At 42.8% G+C, this 14,270-nt stretch overlaps 1 protein-coding gene across 5 annotated transcripts in view; it reads left to right on the top strand.

Moving 5' to 3' along the window:
• Positions 1-14,270, top strand: part of AKAP13 (A-kinase anchoring protein 13) — a 243,484-nt gene that overhangs the window by 202,333 nt on the left and 26,881 nt on the right. For all 5 annotated transcript variants that reach the window (XM_019533755.1, XM_019533754.1, XM_019533753.1 and 2 more), the window contains 5 exons: positions 2,212-2,383; positions 7,415-7,482; positions 9,471-9,537; positions 12,246-12,381; positions 13,302-13,414. In XM_019533755.1, the coding sequence (XP_019389300.1) occupies positions 2,212-2,383; positions 7,415-7,482; positions 9,471-9,537; positions 12,246-12,381; positions 13,302-13,414 (556 nt within the window). The remainder of the gene's footprint in view (positions 1-2,211; positions 2,384-7,414; positions 7,483-9,470; positions 9,538-12,245; positions 12,382-13,301; positions 13,415-14,270) is intronic.

Genomic DNA, 14,270 nt, shown 5'->3' with positions numbered 1-14,270 from the left:
GTCAGGGCAGCTAGGACCTGGGACCAACTTCCAAGAAGTGGTGCTGGCTCCTACCCTGGGGGTCTTTAAGAGAAGGCTTGACAGTTACCTTGCCGGGGTCGTTGGACCCCAGTACTGTTTCCTGCCATGGCAGGGGGTCGGACTTGATGATCTGCTCAGGTCCCTTCCGACCCTACGAACTATGGATGCTGCATAAAGAAGGGCTTTGGGGCAGCAACTGATAATCGGGAGGGGTTCTTTATAAGACACTGTTGGTGTGGACTCGGGTCATGACATTCAGCCTTGGTTTCATAGAGAGAAGCAGAAATGTTAAAATGTGTTTACTCATTATTTGCATGCGTTGTCAAAGGCTCTAAAGTTTTTCTCTTAGTGATTGCAGAAGTTGTCACCACAGCATTAACTACTTCATTGCCATTGTCCAGCTTAGCTGTCAAGCAGCAGGAGGACTGACTTTTTTGTTTGTTTGCTTAGACCTCTGTTGCAAAAATATTTAGTTCTGGACACATTGCATGCAGTTAACAAAGTGCAAATAAAAGCCACCAAAATCCATCCTAATTTCACTTCAGGCTTAGTTGTGATTTCTTTGACACAAGACCTCATGGCTGCAGTCATTAATTGAAATTAAAAAAAAAAAAGGCAGGATATAACAATTGTTAGCTTGGTATGTGCTAGTGTTGGGGGTGGGTATTGCTCAGATTTGGGATTTGAGAATGAGGAAACAGAGCAGGGACTAGGGAGCTAAAACTTCAGTGCTTGCCATCCTGTATTTAAAAGGACTTCCAGGCACATAGGAAACCTGTGAGTCTCACTTCCTTTATTTTTCAGTATCTTTGCATTTAAGGGTTTTCAACCAGAACACGAGCAATATAAGAATCTTTGCACCTTCTGTGATGTAGCTTTTGAGTTACTAGTTAACCTGTAAAATTGGTATCAGGTTTTAAATTGATATTTTAGAGGAGTGTGACCTTACCGATTTGAATGCTATCTTCAGGGTAGGAAGGAGAGACGGTTCTTCTGGCACGGCTGGCTTTGCTAATCAGCCTGCCAAAAACTGCTGATCCTCAGAGGTTATGCCCTTCCTTCTCCAAGTGGAGAGCAACCACTGGGGCTTTCTTTGAGCTTAGCCAGTCTCTTGTCTGTCTTCACTCTTTCTGGTTAACAGTGGAGCCATGCTGAAGATAGCAGCAGAGATGACTCAGAACATTTAACCAGTGTCTAGTGTAGCAAATTACCCGTTGTGCTGTGGATAAAAAATTTGTGAAAAACATATTTCTCAACAGTTATTTGGAGCCAGTTGCATGAAATGGTAACCATTGAGGTAAGTGACATCAAGTTAGAAGGGAAACCAGAGGCCACTAAGCCAGCCTTATGTCCTAGAGCACGCTCTATAAACACAGGGTGTTTATAAAGTCCTTGTGCAACTTTAAACTTTAATAACTTTAGATATACACATGATAGAAGCAAACTGTGAATGGCAATTGAAAGCAAAATTCATTAAGTATTTTAGCATAGTGTAAGCTACGCATAGGGTAAAGATCACAAACACAATTCATGAAATCACTCAGCAGCAACCGGAAAATGTTTTCTGTGAGTTGGAAAATCTGATTGAACGATGTATCACGAAAGATGGCGGTTATGTTGAAGTCTAGACATTTGAGCTGTGCTGTCTTAAAACTTAATGAATTCTGCTTTTAGTTGCTGTTTACAGTTTGCTTCCATCATGTGTACATCTAAAGTTATTGAAATTTAAAGCTGCACAATGACTTCATAAACACTCTGTATAGTTCTGTTTCTCAATTTAAGATAAAATTGCAAAATATAAGTCCTGTACAACAGCCTTACAAGTTTGGTCCATGTAAAAACTGTTGGTTTAGTTATCCTGTAGTTTGTTGAAAGTTGTGCAGAACTTTGTTTTCCCCAGTTACTATTGAGTTATGATCAGGGCAAGGTATTTGCCTGAAGCCAGAAATGAAAAGAAACACAAATGTTTGGAGAAGAAACCTCCGGTCTTGAGCAGCTGTGCTTGTAAAATGCCAGTGCAGCATGATAATTCCTTTCTGTGTAGGCCATAAATTTGGTTCCTAACTGAGGCTTGGAAAGACCTATGATTATTTATCAAGGTGTCCATGGGTCAGTACAGCTGTGGCACTGAAGGCAAACAATATTGTCTTCGACAAAGTAACAAAGAGCTGCCTCATTTTTCTTTGGCAGGAAAAAGAGAAAGATAAGGAGAAGATTAAAGAGAAAGACAAAGATTCCAAGGAGAAAGAAAAAGACAAGAAGTTGCTAAATGGACACCTCTTCAACACAACCCCTGTTGTGGGTCCAGTCACCTGTCACCACTGTATGAAACCTTTCAACAAGGATTCGTACCTCTGTGCAAGTAAGTGGTTTTACCTTTGTGTTGCGCTGCAGGGAGAAAATTTGTCATGTGTCAGGATGGCTTATAGTTGATTTTCTTCTTTATTTAGCCCTTCACTTTGAGAGTTTTAACACTTGATAAAGGGATAACTAAATGGGGTTTCCATGCATCAGCTTTTTTTACCTCAAGTAGCTTGGATTCAAATAAAAAACTAAAATGAAAGTGAAATCGACTTTCAACCTAGTTTGTGACTGAGGATTGGCTCAGTTTAGCGGTTATAATGTGATCTAGTGTGTTCATCCACTCTTAGCTTGGTTGCAGCAAATTAGGACTGAAAGATGTTATTGAAGCTGTGTAAAAAAGGCTTGGGACTGAAGTACCTTGGTCTCAGTTTTGCATTTCCCCTGCAGGGAGAAAAAGTGCTCAGTCCCATGTATACTTAGACTGCTGCGTTAGCTCCATCAGATGCTGGCTCAGTGTTTCGGTGAGCTCTTGGAGGGCAAGTGCTGCAGTCTGAAGTGAGCATGCCCTCTCTGTGCACGTGCACAATGTTGAGACTTCACATCAGATCAGATATCAGCCATAGATCTTTTCAGGATTACCAGCAGGAGTAAATCTCGACTATTGAAAGGCAAGAGTAGTTGTCTCAATTGTTGTAGCATCTTTCCGTGCTTTCAGGTGCTTTAGATACGGTGGGCGGCTGGGCTCTCAGAAACCTACTTCTGGTTTTGTTATCAAGTCAGGCAGAAATATGGCTGGCGCAGGGCAGAAAAAAAGGCAGGTGCGTTCTCTGTTCCCCAGTCTGTGGTGGCTGTTAGCTTAGATTAACAGTGTTTCAGAGGAAAATATTAGCCATTTAACGTTGAAAAGACTGTGGGAGTGATAGATAATTATGGATGCACGTCTGTGTGGGGAACATTAGTGAGGAAAGTGTGTAAGTTTACACTTATCAACTGAGGACTTAAGCAGTGCTCAGGATATGCAGTGCAGCATAGACAGCGAACTGGGCACTGGCTGGGAGACAGTTTCCTGTTAAAATGAGCCTGGGCATCTTGTTCTTGCTTCTGTTGAACAGTTATTCATGTGACAAAGTAGTGCATGTCATTGATAAGGCTGGAAGATCGAGCTCAGCAGAGACCAGAGAACTGGTGGTGCTTTAGAGTATTGAGTGCAGAGCTGCAAGATGAGTAAAGAGCTGCACAGCGATGCTTTCCCCACTCCTGCCTGGCACTTTCAGTGCTTAGTATCTAATCCATGATGGTTTCCATTCCCGAACTGAACTAGTACAGAGTATTTGCAAGGAGCTCTTCCAGTTAGAAGTGGAGGCCACGTTCTCATTTCAGTGCTTGGAACCTGAACAGCTTATGGATTTTGCACAGTTCTGCACGCTCTGCCTTCCCATTAGGGGAGAGTTCTCCAGCCATGAGCTATTGTAAAGCAAAGGGCTGTGAATGATCTGTTGTGCTGCAGGGTGGGAACTACTGCTGTTTGCAGCCTTCTGCCATCTAGCAAGAAGGATAAGGATGATCAGCTTCAACAGACAACCAGTGTCCACTGCCGTTGTGGAAAGAGGCAGAAAGGACAATAGCCAGTTTGTGTCCCCAGAGTTGGAGGCAGCTTTGGAGTTTCCTGAAGGAGAAGGGACTGCGGCAAGATTGTTTGCATGAAGCAGTCTGACAGGAAGTGGAAAATGTTAATAATTACAGACTCTTCAATGTGTCTTCTTCCCTGTTTACTTTTTTGGGGGGGAAAAAAATCTTCTCAATCCACTTAAGAAACCACATTTCTCTATGTTTAACTTTCTTTACATCCCAGTGAACTTCAGTTTTTTCCTAAATACCTTTTGTTAATAAAGACCCAGCAGCTTTTGGGCTTGCCAGGATCAGGATTCACTTACCATGCCTCTCTAATTAGCATTGTTGAAGATGTACATCGGTTTGTGACATTTCCTTTCACTTCATGCTTGAAGCTACACAAAGATTTAAAGAGTTAAAAGACATGCACGGAGCGTAGGGACTTTTCACCATACTCCAGTGCCTAGACTGCTGTCCTCACAGCGCTAGACACGAGGAAGTCAATTATAATCATAAAGACACCATATAATACTTATGCTGCACAACAACAGCTGCGTCTCTGCAATCACCCACTTACGATATCTAGGGACCTGGGGGAGAATTTTTAGGGATCCTGATGCCAGACTCCCATATGTGTTTGTTGAAAGCTGGGACCCCAAATATTCTTCTTTCTTTCAAAATCCTTTCATATACATGCGTGTGAAGTGTCTGACTCGCACATTATGAATGAATGTACTTCTAAGGAAAAAGTAGACGTTACCCTGGAAGAGAGCCACTCACTGTAGTTGCATAAGATGCTGCAACACATTTATAAGCTTATGCTAGACTGCTCTAATTTAGTTAGTTTATAAAGCTGCAAAGCTGCCCTGTCTTCTGCTTGTATATAATCCAGCTAGACTTGGAAGAGTCACTGCAAAAATGACAGGAGCATGCAGTGTGCATTGGCCCTCTCCACAATGTGGAATCTGAAGGGAAAACAACCAAGTGCTTTTTGCTTCAATGTCCCGCATCAAATCAGAGCCCCGCGGGTTGTAGGAAGAGAGGGTGCCTTGCTGCTTTAGTGTTTGAAACCCGTGCAGCTCTCCACTGAGAGGGAGTGCATTGTGTGGGAAAGGGGATGCATCACATCAGGGTGCAAACCTTTCAAACCAAGTGGCAGTCTAATCTTGTGAAGCAAAACAGGAAGGTGGTCATAACGCAGGTGGCAGTTGCAGCTCCTAGATAAAGCAGAGTTGAGCTCTGCACTTAAAGCAGATACCCAGCCCACACTTCAAACGGCTGCTCTGAATTGTTGCCCAGATGCTTTGGTGCTGTTTTGTGGCTTCCCCCATTGTTTCATTCCTCCTTTGTGAGAGGAGTCCTTTGGCATGTGCCCAGGGGCTGGGGGAGGGTGTGAGGGGCTGGAGGAGGTTCGTATTTCACCGAAGAATGAGTGCCGCTCGTACTCCATCCTGCTTCCCAGCAGTGGCTTCCAGGAAGTTCCTGTTTCTCAAAAATGAAACCCATATATTCATAATCTAGGATCTGGAACAAACTTCCCACCCCCCCAGGAGTGGTGCAAGCACCTACTCTGGACTCTTTCATAAAACAGGCGGATATATTTCTTGCTGGAGTCACTTGATCCCAGCTGACTTCTGTCCTGTGGCGGGCGGGCTGGACCCGATGATCTCATGAGCTCCCTTCCAGCCCCTAATGGCTATGAAATCTGTAATGTTATATTCAAAAGGACAAAGGTCCTTCAAAGTCCAGTGGCCCATAGGGCTAGCACAGTTGAGGCCCTCCAGGTTGAGAAGCCAATAAGAGCCCCACGCCCCACAGTCTTTGACTCCCCCACCTGAATGACGGGTACAGCTGGGTCAGCCGGCTGAACTTTAGCACAAACCTGGCATGGGGCTCAAGCTGACACCTCTAGAGCAGTAGCAAAATATCTTAACCTTCTGCCCCAAGACTCTTGTGATACACATCCTTTTTCAGAATGACCAGCACTGAGCAGCAGTCACAGTATTTGCGTCAGCTGGCTGTAGCTGGTGGTTATTGCTTCAGCTGGCCATAGCTTCCTGCAGCGCTGGCCAATATTTTCACAGTCATGTCACCACTGTGACTTCTTTGTCATGTCTAAGACTGTAGTTTAAAAAAAATAAATAAATTGAGAGGTTTGGGTCCTATTAAGTCAATGGATTTATGAACCGTTGAGATTATTTTTCCAACTGAGTAGTTCACATTATTAAACGCTGCAAGAATTAACACAATCCTTTTTAAAACTGGAGACACTGCAGGTGTATCAAAAGGTCACTATTGAGTAACTCTGGCGTTTCTCTGTAATTTAGAATGCCAGCTGGAGCAAAGCAGAATTTCTTTCTTCCCTAATTATTATTAATGGTTTGGTTAATGGAGGGAAAAGTTGAAGGCTAGGGCTGGAACTATTTTTGGAAGCAATATTGTTGGAATCAGAATTTCCATATAAAATATGATGGTGGGGTTTTTGCATCAGTTGAAGCCAACACATTAGTGCTGTCTGGCCAGGTCCTTTGTCCTATCTTGACATAAGCACTTTATTTTTTTTATTGCAGATCCAGCTGAGGAAGTAACACTTGGCTCTAGATGAAGTTTAGATTAGGGTTTGAGAGTCAGGTCCTGAAACCAGATTGGGGCTTGAGTTTGAATTCAAATAGCACTGAAATCTCTCAAGTGGTTGTCAGATGATTTCTGCTTCAGAGACCTGAAATCTTTTGAACTCAGCTGATTTAATGCATCAGAGCCTTCTGCCTTCTCAAAGGGTGGAAAAATCACAATATTATCCATTACTCTAGGCCAGGCCAGGAAAAGAGGGAATTCTTCACTCTTCTATAACATCCCAGCACTCACTAAATTCGGATCTTGCTGGTTGAGTGGTGAGATGAGGTATTCTTGGCCTTTTGTGGCTGCAAGGGCTGATAGCAAATATTATTAAAATTACAAGCAAGGAAGAGTATATGTAGTGGTGCATGGGGGGAGGGTTAGGGCCTTATTTAGAAAGCATTTTGGGTTTTCTAAAGAATTTTCTTGTGTTTAAATCTGTCCCCACTTCTGCCTGCCTCTGGTTATAAGCTTTTAATCATGTCTACACATGTTAATTGGCTTCTGATTTCTCCCCCTCCCCCCTTTCCATCTCTCTTTCATTTGTCATCAAAAGCATAACAAGCATCTTTGTATCTTTTGGGACTCTGCATGCCTTACATGTTTTACACAGATCTTCCAAAAATAACACCCCCAAAACATACAGGATTTTGTAAATGATTGATGCCATTATGTGACCTAGTTATTATGGAGCAGGGTGTTAAGTAATATGTATAATTTCTTCCTGTTTATGACCAGATGTCAAACTCCTAAAGTATTCAAAGTCTCAATTAGGACTGTAAATGGTGTTCAGTGGACAAATGAACAGAAATGAAATGATGTTCTGACCTGGCTTGTGTGTATGTTTTTCCCACTTTTGCAGACTGCAATGCAATTGTTCACAAAGGCTGCAAGGAGAGCCTGGCTTCATGTGCAAAGGTCAAAATGAAGGTAAGAGGTTTCATGTTCTCTGCTGAATGGGGGGGGCTATGTTAAAATGCAGGTATGGAGCGTCTCCCCTACTAGTCCCAGGACTTTCCAGTTTGCCGGGCAGAAACTTCAGTACCTAGCATTATGGGGATGGATTTCCTTAGGCTCTCCTAAAATTTATAATCATCATCCAGAGTGAGAGCTGATATGTAAATGGGAAAAGTCTTAAGGCAGTATGAGGGATCTGCACAAAGGGTGAGGGTAAGGACTGAGATGCAAAGCCAAGCAAAGAAGTAGATGGGTATGCTATCTCCCTCTGGTGATGGTCTCCAGAAATAGTGACATTCTGCTAGTGCTGTCATGACTGTGGGTGCCTGAAGGGCAGATGTCTGGTGCAGCGCTAAAGGATCCAGCGAGGCTGGTGAATTCCACCTGGTAGAATATCGATTTTGGGAGGGGACACATTTGTAATAACGTTCAGAAGATGCACACACAAGTCCACACGCACTAAAAGAGCATTAACGTTACAGAGTGAGGGGCTCAAGAATTTGGAGTGCCAGGGTTCATGTGGTCTGTCCAATCTTAATTTGCTCATCTTGCGTATGTGAGTTATAACCGTCCTTTACAGTTGCACACATCTTTGAAAATTGTTGTGTTTATGTTCTGGTTGGATGGTGCTCAATGAGTGGATCAATGCCACATAGCCAAAGTGGATGCATTTTTGTAGGACCTCTGCCTTGTTTGTTCTAGAAATAACGTAGAGAATGAGGCATGGGATTGTAGGAAGAGAACAAATTGTTTCAAGCCCCCTTAAGCATTAGGGGTACCTATACATGGGCAGCGAGGCTGCTCCAACACACTGTAATTACAGCATATCAGAGCAAACTCAATTAATCGAGTCTGCTGGAACGTGGCAATTAATTACCGTGCTCCAGCAGCCTCCGCCGTCTCCTGTATCAGCATCTCCATGCTTAAAAATGGCCATTTTAAAGCACATAGATGCTGATACATAAGACACTTCAGGTGCTGGGCTTTTCCAGTGTGGTCACTGCCTTTCTTCAGAATACAGATGTGGAGCATCTTCTGCACAAGGCCTTCCCTGTAATTGGTCCTCCCCAGCCAGAGGAACACTAGGCCTGCTGGTACAGGCACTGAGAGCAGGAAGACTGGGACATCCTAATCAGAAATCTGACTTTTCTCCTCTAGCCTCCCAACCTAAGGAGCGCCTGGAGAAAGAGGTAGCAGGCCGTCTGGAGTGCATCAGGGTGAAAAGCGGGGCGTAGAAGGGGATGAGCAGGGAGATAAAGTACTGTTCAGATAAGGGATCACAGTGTATGCGTTGAATGAAGCAGAGATCTTTGGGAAATAGTAGTGTGGGATGATGTAGTTACAGACAGAAGTATAACACGCATCTACAGTAGGGCACATTCCCCCTTAATTGTGGCATTTCTTAACAGTGGAGTGCTTGATTTTGCTGCTTAGCGTTTCTTTTAAAATAGTGATTTGTGCAATATGTAATGGGTCTTGATGAATATCGTTGTCCAATATACAGACAGCCTTTATCCAAGTTCATCAGCCTACCATGCTTTTCTCATTTAAGTTTGTCATCCCTTTTTTTTTAAACAGATAAGCTGTGGTTGGGGGGAGGACTCTTTTTTGTATTATGATTAGAGTTAAAAAATAATAACCCTTCCTGTTATGTATAATGCTACCTCCATGAATTTTTAATAGGCTTTAATAATCTTGCAGTATCAGCCCTTTCTTTTGTTTTTTTTCCTTTGTGTTGCAAGTGTTTCTCTATCTGTCGTTATGTACAGTCCAATGACACCCCCAAGCTAACAGCAACGCCATATGCCAGTGCCCAGTGTGCTGTGTCCGAACTCTAAGCAGTTCTGAGAAAATTCAGATCTTAGTAGCTGTATAATGTAAACTAAAAAGTATCTATAGATAAGCAAAGGCCTCTACTCCTGTTAAGTGAAGAAATTAAGTCTATTTTCTTTTTCTTTCAGCCACAAAAAGGGGTGCTGCAGGCACATGATACCTCATCATTACCCACAGTAATTATGAGAAACAAACGTAAGCCTTTCCTTCTCTTTTTTTCCCCTGAAGTTCCTCCTTAAAAGCTGCTAATTTTTTATCATTATCTTTAATTATTGTGATCAAGCAATATTGCACACTTTAGTACGAGGAAAAACATTTTATGATACAGGGAAGAGTTGTCTATTCTGTGCACAGCAAGCAATGCTTAGGATTTTAGATGTGGTGACTGTAATGAGCAAATGGCTTATACTTTCCTGTGCTCTCTGAATAATCTTAAATTGATTTAAGGCTGTGATGAAGTGTTGGAGATGCAGTGCTTTCTAGTCATCCAGTTCCGTTTAGGTGATTCGGAGAAGCTGCAGTCTAGTCATGGCTGGTCAACTGAAAATTTCCCTAGGTTAGTGAGTTCTTAACTGGAACAGAGGCATCATAGTTGTTGTGTGGGCCAACTAATACCTCACCGTAGTGGAAGGGGAGAATTAAGGATGGAGCAAAGTAGCAGAACTCTGCAACTGTTCAAGTGGTGTTAGGGACAATATCCTCTCAGGTGTAATTTTAAAATAGCCCGTAGGCTCCTCTGACTTGCATTGAAGCTAACATCATTTGAAACAAGAATGGCTGCCAATGACTTCTTGACATTGGAAAGAGTGAGCATGAGTGTTTTGTTAGTGTAGATTGCCAGGTTATTCAGGACCAAAGAAAATGTATAAAACAATGGTTAAACCAAGTTTTTTATTCAAAAGCCGAGTTAAAATGAATAGGATCATTCCAAACTCTGCCATCGGAAGAAGCTGTTCCTTGCTGCTACTGCCAGGCACCCCACTAAGCACCAGAAAAACTGAACAGGGAGAAAAAGAAATGGTATATAGGAACTAGGAAAGGTGTCTGAGGATGTACCCAGGTCCTTCAGCATAACTGGAGTGAGGATGACCTGGGATGGATATTTTTTCTGCGTTGTGCGAGCATAAAGTTAAAGAACCCACCCCAAGAGAGTCCAGGGCATATCAGGGGTGAGAAGAACTGTGCACTCAAGGAAGTACAGGTTGTGTTGCTTATTCAGTTGAACTGAATAAAGTTCTCCACTTCCCAAGAGAGTGGTTAAGGGATTGTGTATTCTACCTGGCTCCCCCAGTCAGGCCATGGGTAGCACAGGCAGAACAGGGAAGAGTTCAAAGGTCTTCCTGTGACCCTTTTGGAAAGCACGGGTGTTCAGTGTGGTCACTACTTCCCTGCATAGGAATATGAAGGAACAAACTGTCCGTCATTATTTCACAAAAAATAATGGTGGACAGTGCATCATCTTTTTTCGTTTTTTTCCCCGGTAGCACATTAGAATTTAATTATACTCAAGTGTATTCACTCTCAAGAGGCTGGAACCAATACAAACTGTCTTGCCACGCCTTGTAGGCTCCATACTTTCCCAAAGATATTGGTGGGGGGTAGGAGGGAAGAAGTTGTAACAAGTGGGCATCTCAGGGCTGGTCGAGTTGGCCCAGCCGCTTGTTTCTGGGCTAACCACCCTCCTACCTTGCCTGCTATGCCTTTGGTGAAATATTTGAAAGTTGATAACAAGGCAGGAAGCTGCCCATTTACTTGCCCTGATGCCAAGGGCCTATACATGGCTCCGACCTCCTCTTATAGTGCATCTCATGCCTCACAGATGGCATCCATGGCCTAACACCCAGCCTAAAATTTGCATGGCCCAGTACTCAACACATAATCCTGTGCCCTCACCCTGAGACCTGTCCTGCAGTGCCTCACATTGGGACTCTCACTCCTATGCCCTCACACTGGGGTCACAATCCCACTCATTTGGGGCTCCCAGCCCCTCCCTTTTCCTTGGGCTCCCTGCCTGGTTTGGGACCCTCTTGGTCCCCTCACACCCCCCACAATGGGGTCTTAATCGCCTTGCCCGACACTGGGCCTCAATTCCCTTGCTCCTGGAGCCTCACACCCAGCTCCTTCTTAGGGCTCAGAATCCCACCCCCGCTTGGCCTCAGGAGCCACCACCTTCCCCATAGCTCCTTCCCTGTACCTGCAAGATGTTGCATGATCAGCAGCTCCAGCTGGGTGATGTCCTCCCCTTGGCTGCTCGAAGCAAACTGTGGGCTGTATCGCTCAGGGCCTGCTTTTATCACCAGTGGTTGGGCCCTGTTCCCAATCAAGCAGCTGTGCCTGATTGGGAGTGCAGCCATCTGCAGGCTGCTTTGCTGCTCCCACGAACCTGTGACTAACAGAGCACAACTTGTGTTTGCTTACAGAAATCTAATCCTAAAATTGTACTTCAGCAAAATTCTCAAAGTGAATGGGAAAGTCACCTTGATTAGGATTTCTTACTGGATCTTATGTTAAAATTGGTTTGGAGGGAAATCAGATTTCAGCGGCGCCATGACCGTGCATAGCTGGCAATCTGCTCCCAAAAGCGGGGGTTCCCAAACTGTGGTCCACATACCCCTGGGGGTATGCAGGGCATGTCTGGTGGGTACATGGGAGAAATTGGGTAATAGCAGATTTAATTTTCATTATAATAATACCTAGCATTTAAGAGGTTAATGTAAATTGTATGCTGGTAGGGGCATGCAGGCAGCTGGTAAATCTGGATGAGGGTATGCGAGAAGAAAACATTTGGGAACCTCTTCCATAGTGGAAGTGCGTTGTGCAGTGTGACTTGGTTGAATCATCCTGTTGAGGTTAGCAAGGAGATGGGATGGCATCTAATCAGAAATCTGACTTTTCTCCTCTAGCCTCACAACCTAAGGAGCGCCCCCGCTCTGCAATACTTGCCCCTGACGAAAACACCGTCACCTCACTATTCAATAACAGGAGATCACAACAGAGCACAGCACTTTCAAAAAGCGTCTCAATACAGAACATTGCTGGGTAAGGGTTTTTTCCTCACCGTGAAAAAGCACAGCAACTGCACTATGAGCATAGTGAAAGCTGTACATTAGTTCCTGTTTTTTTTAAGAATATTCTGTGAGTGCATTTCTGTGTATATAGTTATAAAGCATGTTTTCCTATACAGAAATACAAGTCTTACATTGAGCATGCTCAAAAGGAATAAGTTACTGTGAGAAACATAACTTAGATTTCCTGTCTACTGTGGGTTTCAGTTTTCAACAGTTTGCAAGTTATGGACCCATTCAGACCTGATGATAATAAAAGCTCTATGACCCACATTATCATTATACATACAGAAGGTTGATATAAAGGAAGCATTTCTAAAAAAAAAAAAAAAAATACATTCTCATTTCCATTTTTCTTAACACCAGTGATTTTAAAATATGCTCTGCGGTGTGTATTTGTAGAGGTGTGAAAGGGGTTATCAAAAGGCTCAATCTGGGAGTGAAAAAAATACCTACAAGTTTAATTTCATATCCAAATCTTTAGATGGAACGCATTCAGCTAGACACTGGCTTGTATAGGCTCCCTTGGGAAATTTCCCATCTTTCTTAGCATCACTGGAAATGGAAAAACAGTAACTTGAACAGCACTTCATACTATGTTTTGGCTTAAATTCTATCCCAGCTAAAATAAGGAACTAGGTGGCAATACAAATAGGGAAAAAAACTTCAAAGATTTGCTGTATGTTTTTAGGAAGTGCCCAGTTCAGTTAGAATTTGAGGTGATCTAGTTTGCTGAATCCTAATTTGTTGTTATTAGCAATAAACATACATAGCAACACTACATGCCTTCAGTACCTACGCTTGTGCATAGGTAGGCACATTTATGGCAGCTTGCAAAACAATTGTCTGGCTGTCAGAGTCCTAACCAGTCTTCTGTTTTCTTTTTGTCTGCAGAGTTGGCAGTGAGGAAAGCTTAATAAATAATTGGAAATACCTGTCGCAGTCAACAGACTCTTTACATAAAATCAGCCGAGTGAATGAATCCACAGAGTCGCTCATTGATGAGGGTAAGAAATCCCAGTGGTATTAGGATAAACAGAAAAGCATCACCAGCACATGGAAGGTCTCAGTGTTACTTGCTAGAAATGCAAAATCCATTAAATGTGTTTTGAAATCAGTTTTCTTTGACGGAGAGTTAAAGCCTTTAGTTCCTTTTACTTTAGAAGATGTAGACAGTAAAATAAAACATGGGCCCATTTAGTAATGTCTTTATAGAAGAGACCATTTTAGCACGTTCTAATTGGGAGCGGGGAGGGAGACACAAAGGGTTTCATTTACATTTCAGTGACTTGGCTCTTTACAGTTTAGGAGTGGATCTTTCCTCTCGAGTCTTCTTTCATAGGTCTGCTTTTCTGGCCCATTCATCTACCTGCCCTACACATTTTACGTTTTTTCTTGTCAGTGTGTTCCAAATAGAGTTTAATTTGTCTTTTAAGTTAAAATAATGTACCTAGTGTAATTCAGACTAAGAATAGAAGTTAACTTTTAAGCAGAGAGTTTTCTAAGTTATAATTCAGTTTTTAAACAATTCATGTGGTAGCTGACACTGAGCAGCAAGATACAGAATGGACTTAACTCGGGAGGAACCAAACAAGAGAGACTTTGGTAGCAGGGAAATTTTCCAACTGCCTTGAATTCTTGCATATTTTGTTCAGGGCACAAATGCATGATTTCTTTGGAAGTAGGTTGCTACTGATGCATATAATCTTTCACTCTAAGACCATGGTTTTCTTAGCTTCAAACTACAGGTTTTACAAATCTCTCTTTAACAGTACTGTTAGTTTACTGGTATAAACAAAGAAAGACAAATAGCACTTTAATTATTATGTAGTTATGTCGAAAATGCAGTTATTCTTCTCCAGT

Source organism: Crocodylus porosus, unplaced genomic scaffold, assembly GCF_001723895.1.
Source record: "Crocodylus porosus isolate Cpor-Errol unplaced genomic scaffold, CroPor_comp1, whole genome shotgun sequence".
Lineage (NCBI taxonomy): Eukaryota > Metazoa > Chordata > Crocodylia > Crocodylidae > Crocodylus > Crocodylus porosus.
Note: the sequence above shows the minus strand (reverse complement) of the source record. Positions and strands in the feature narration are given on the sequence as shown.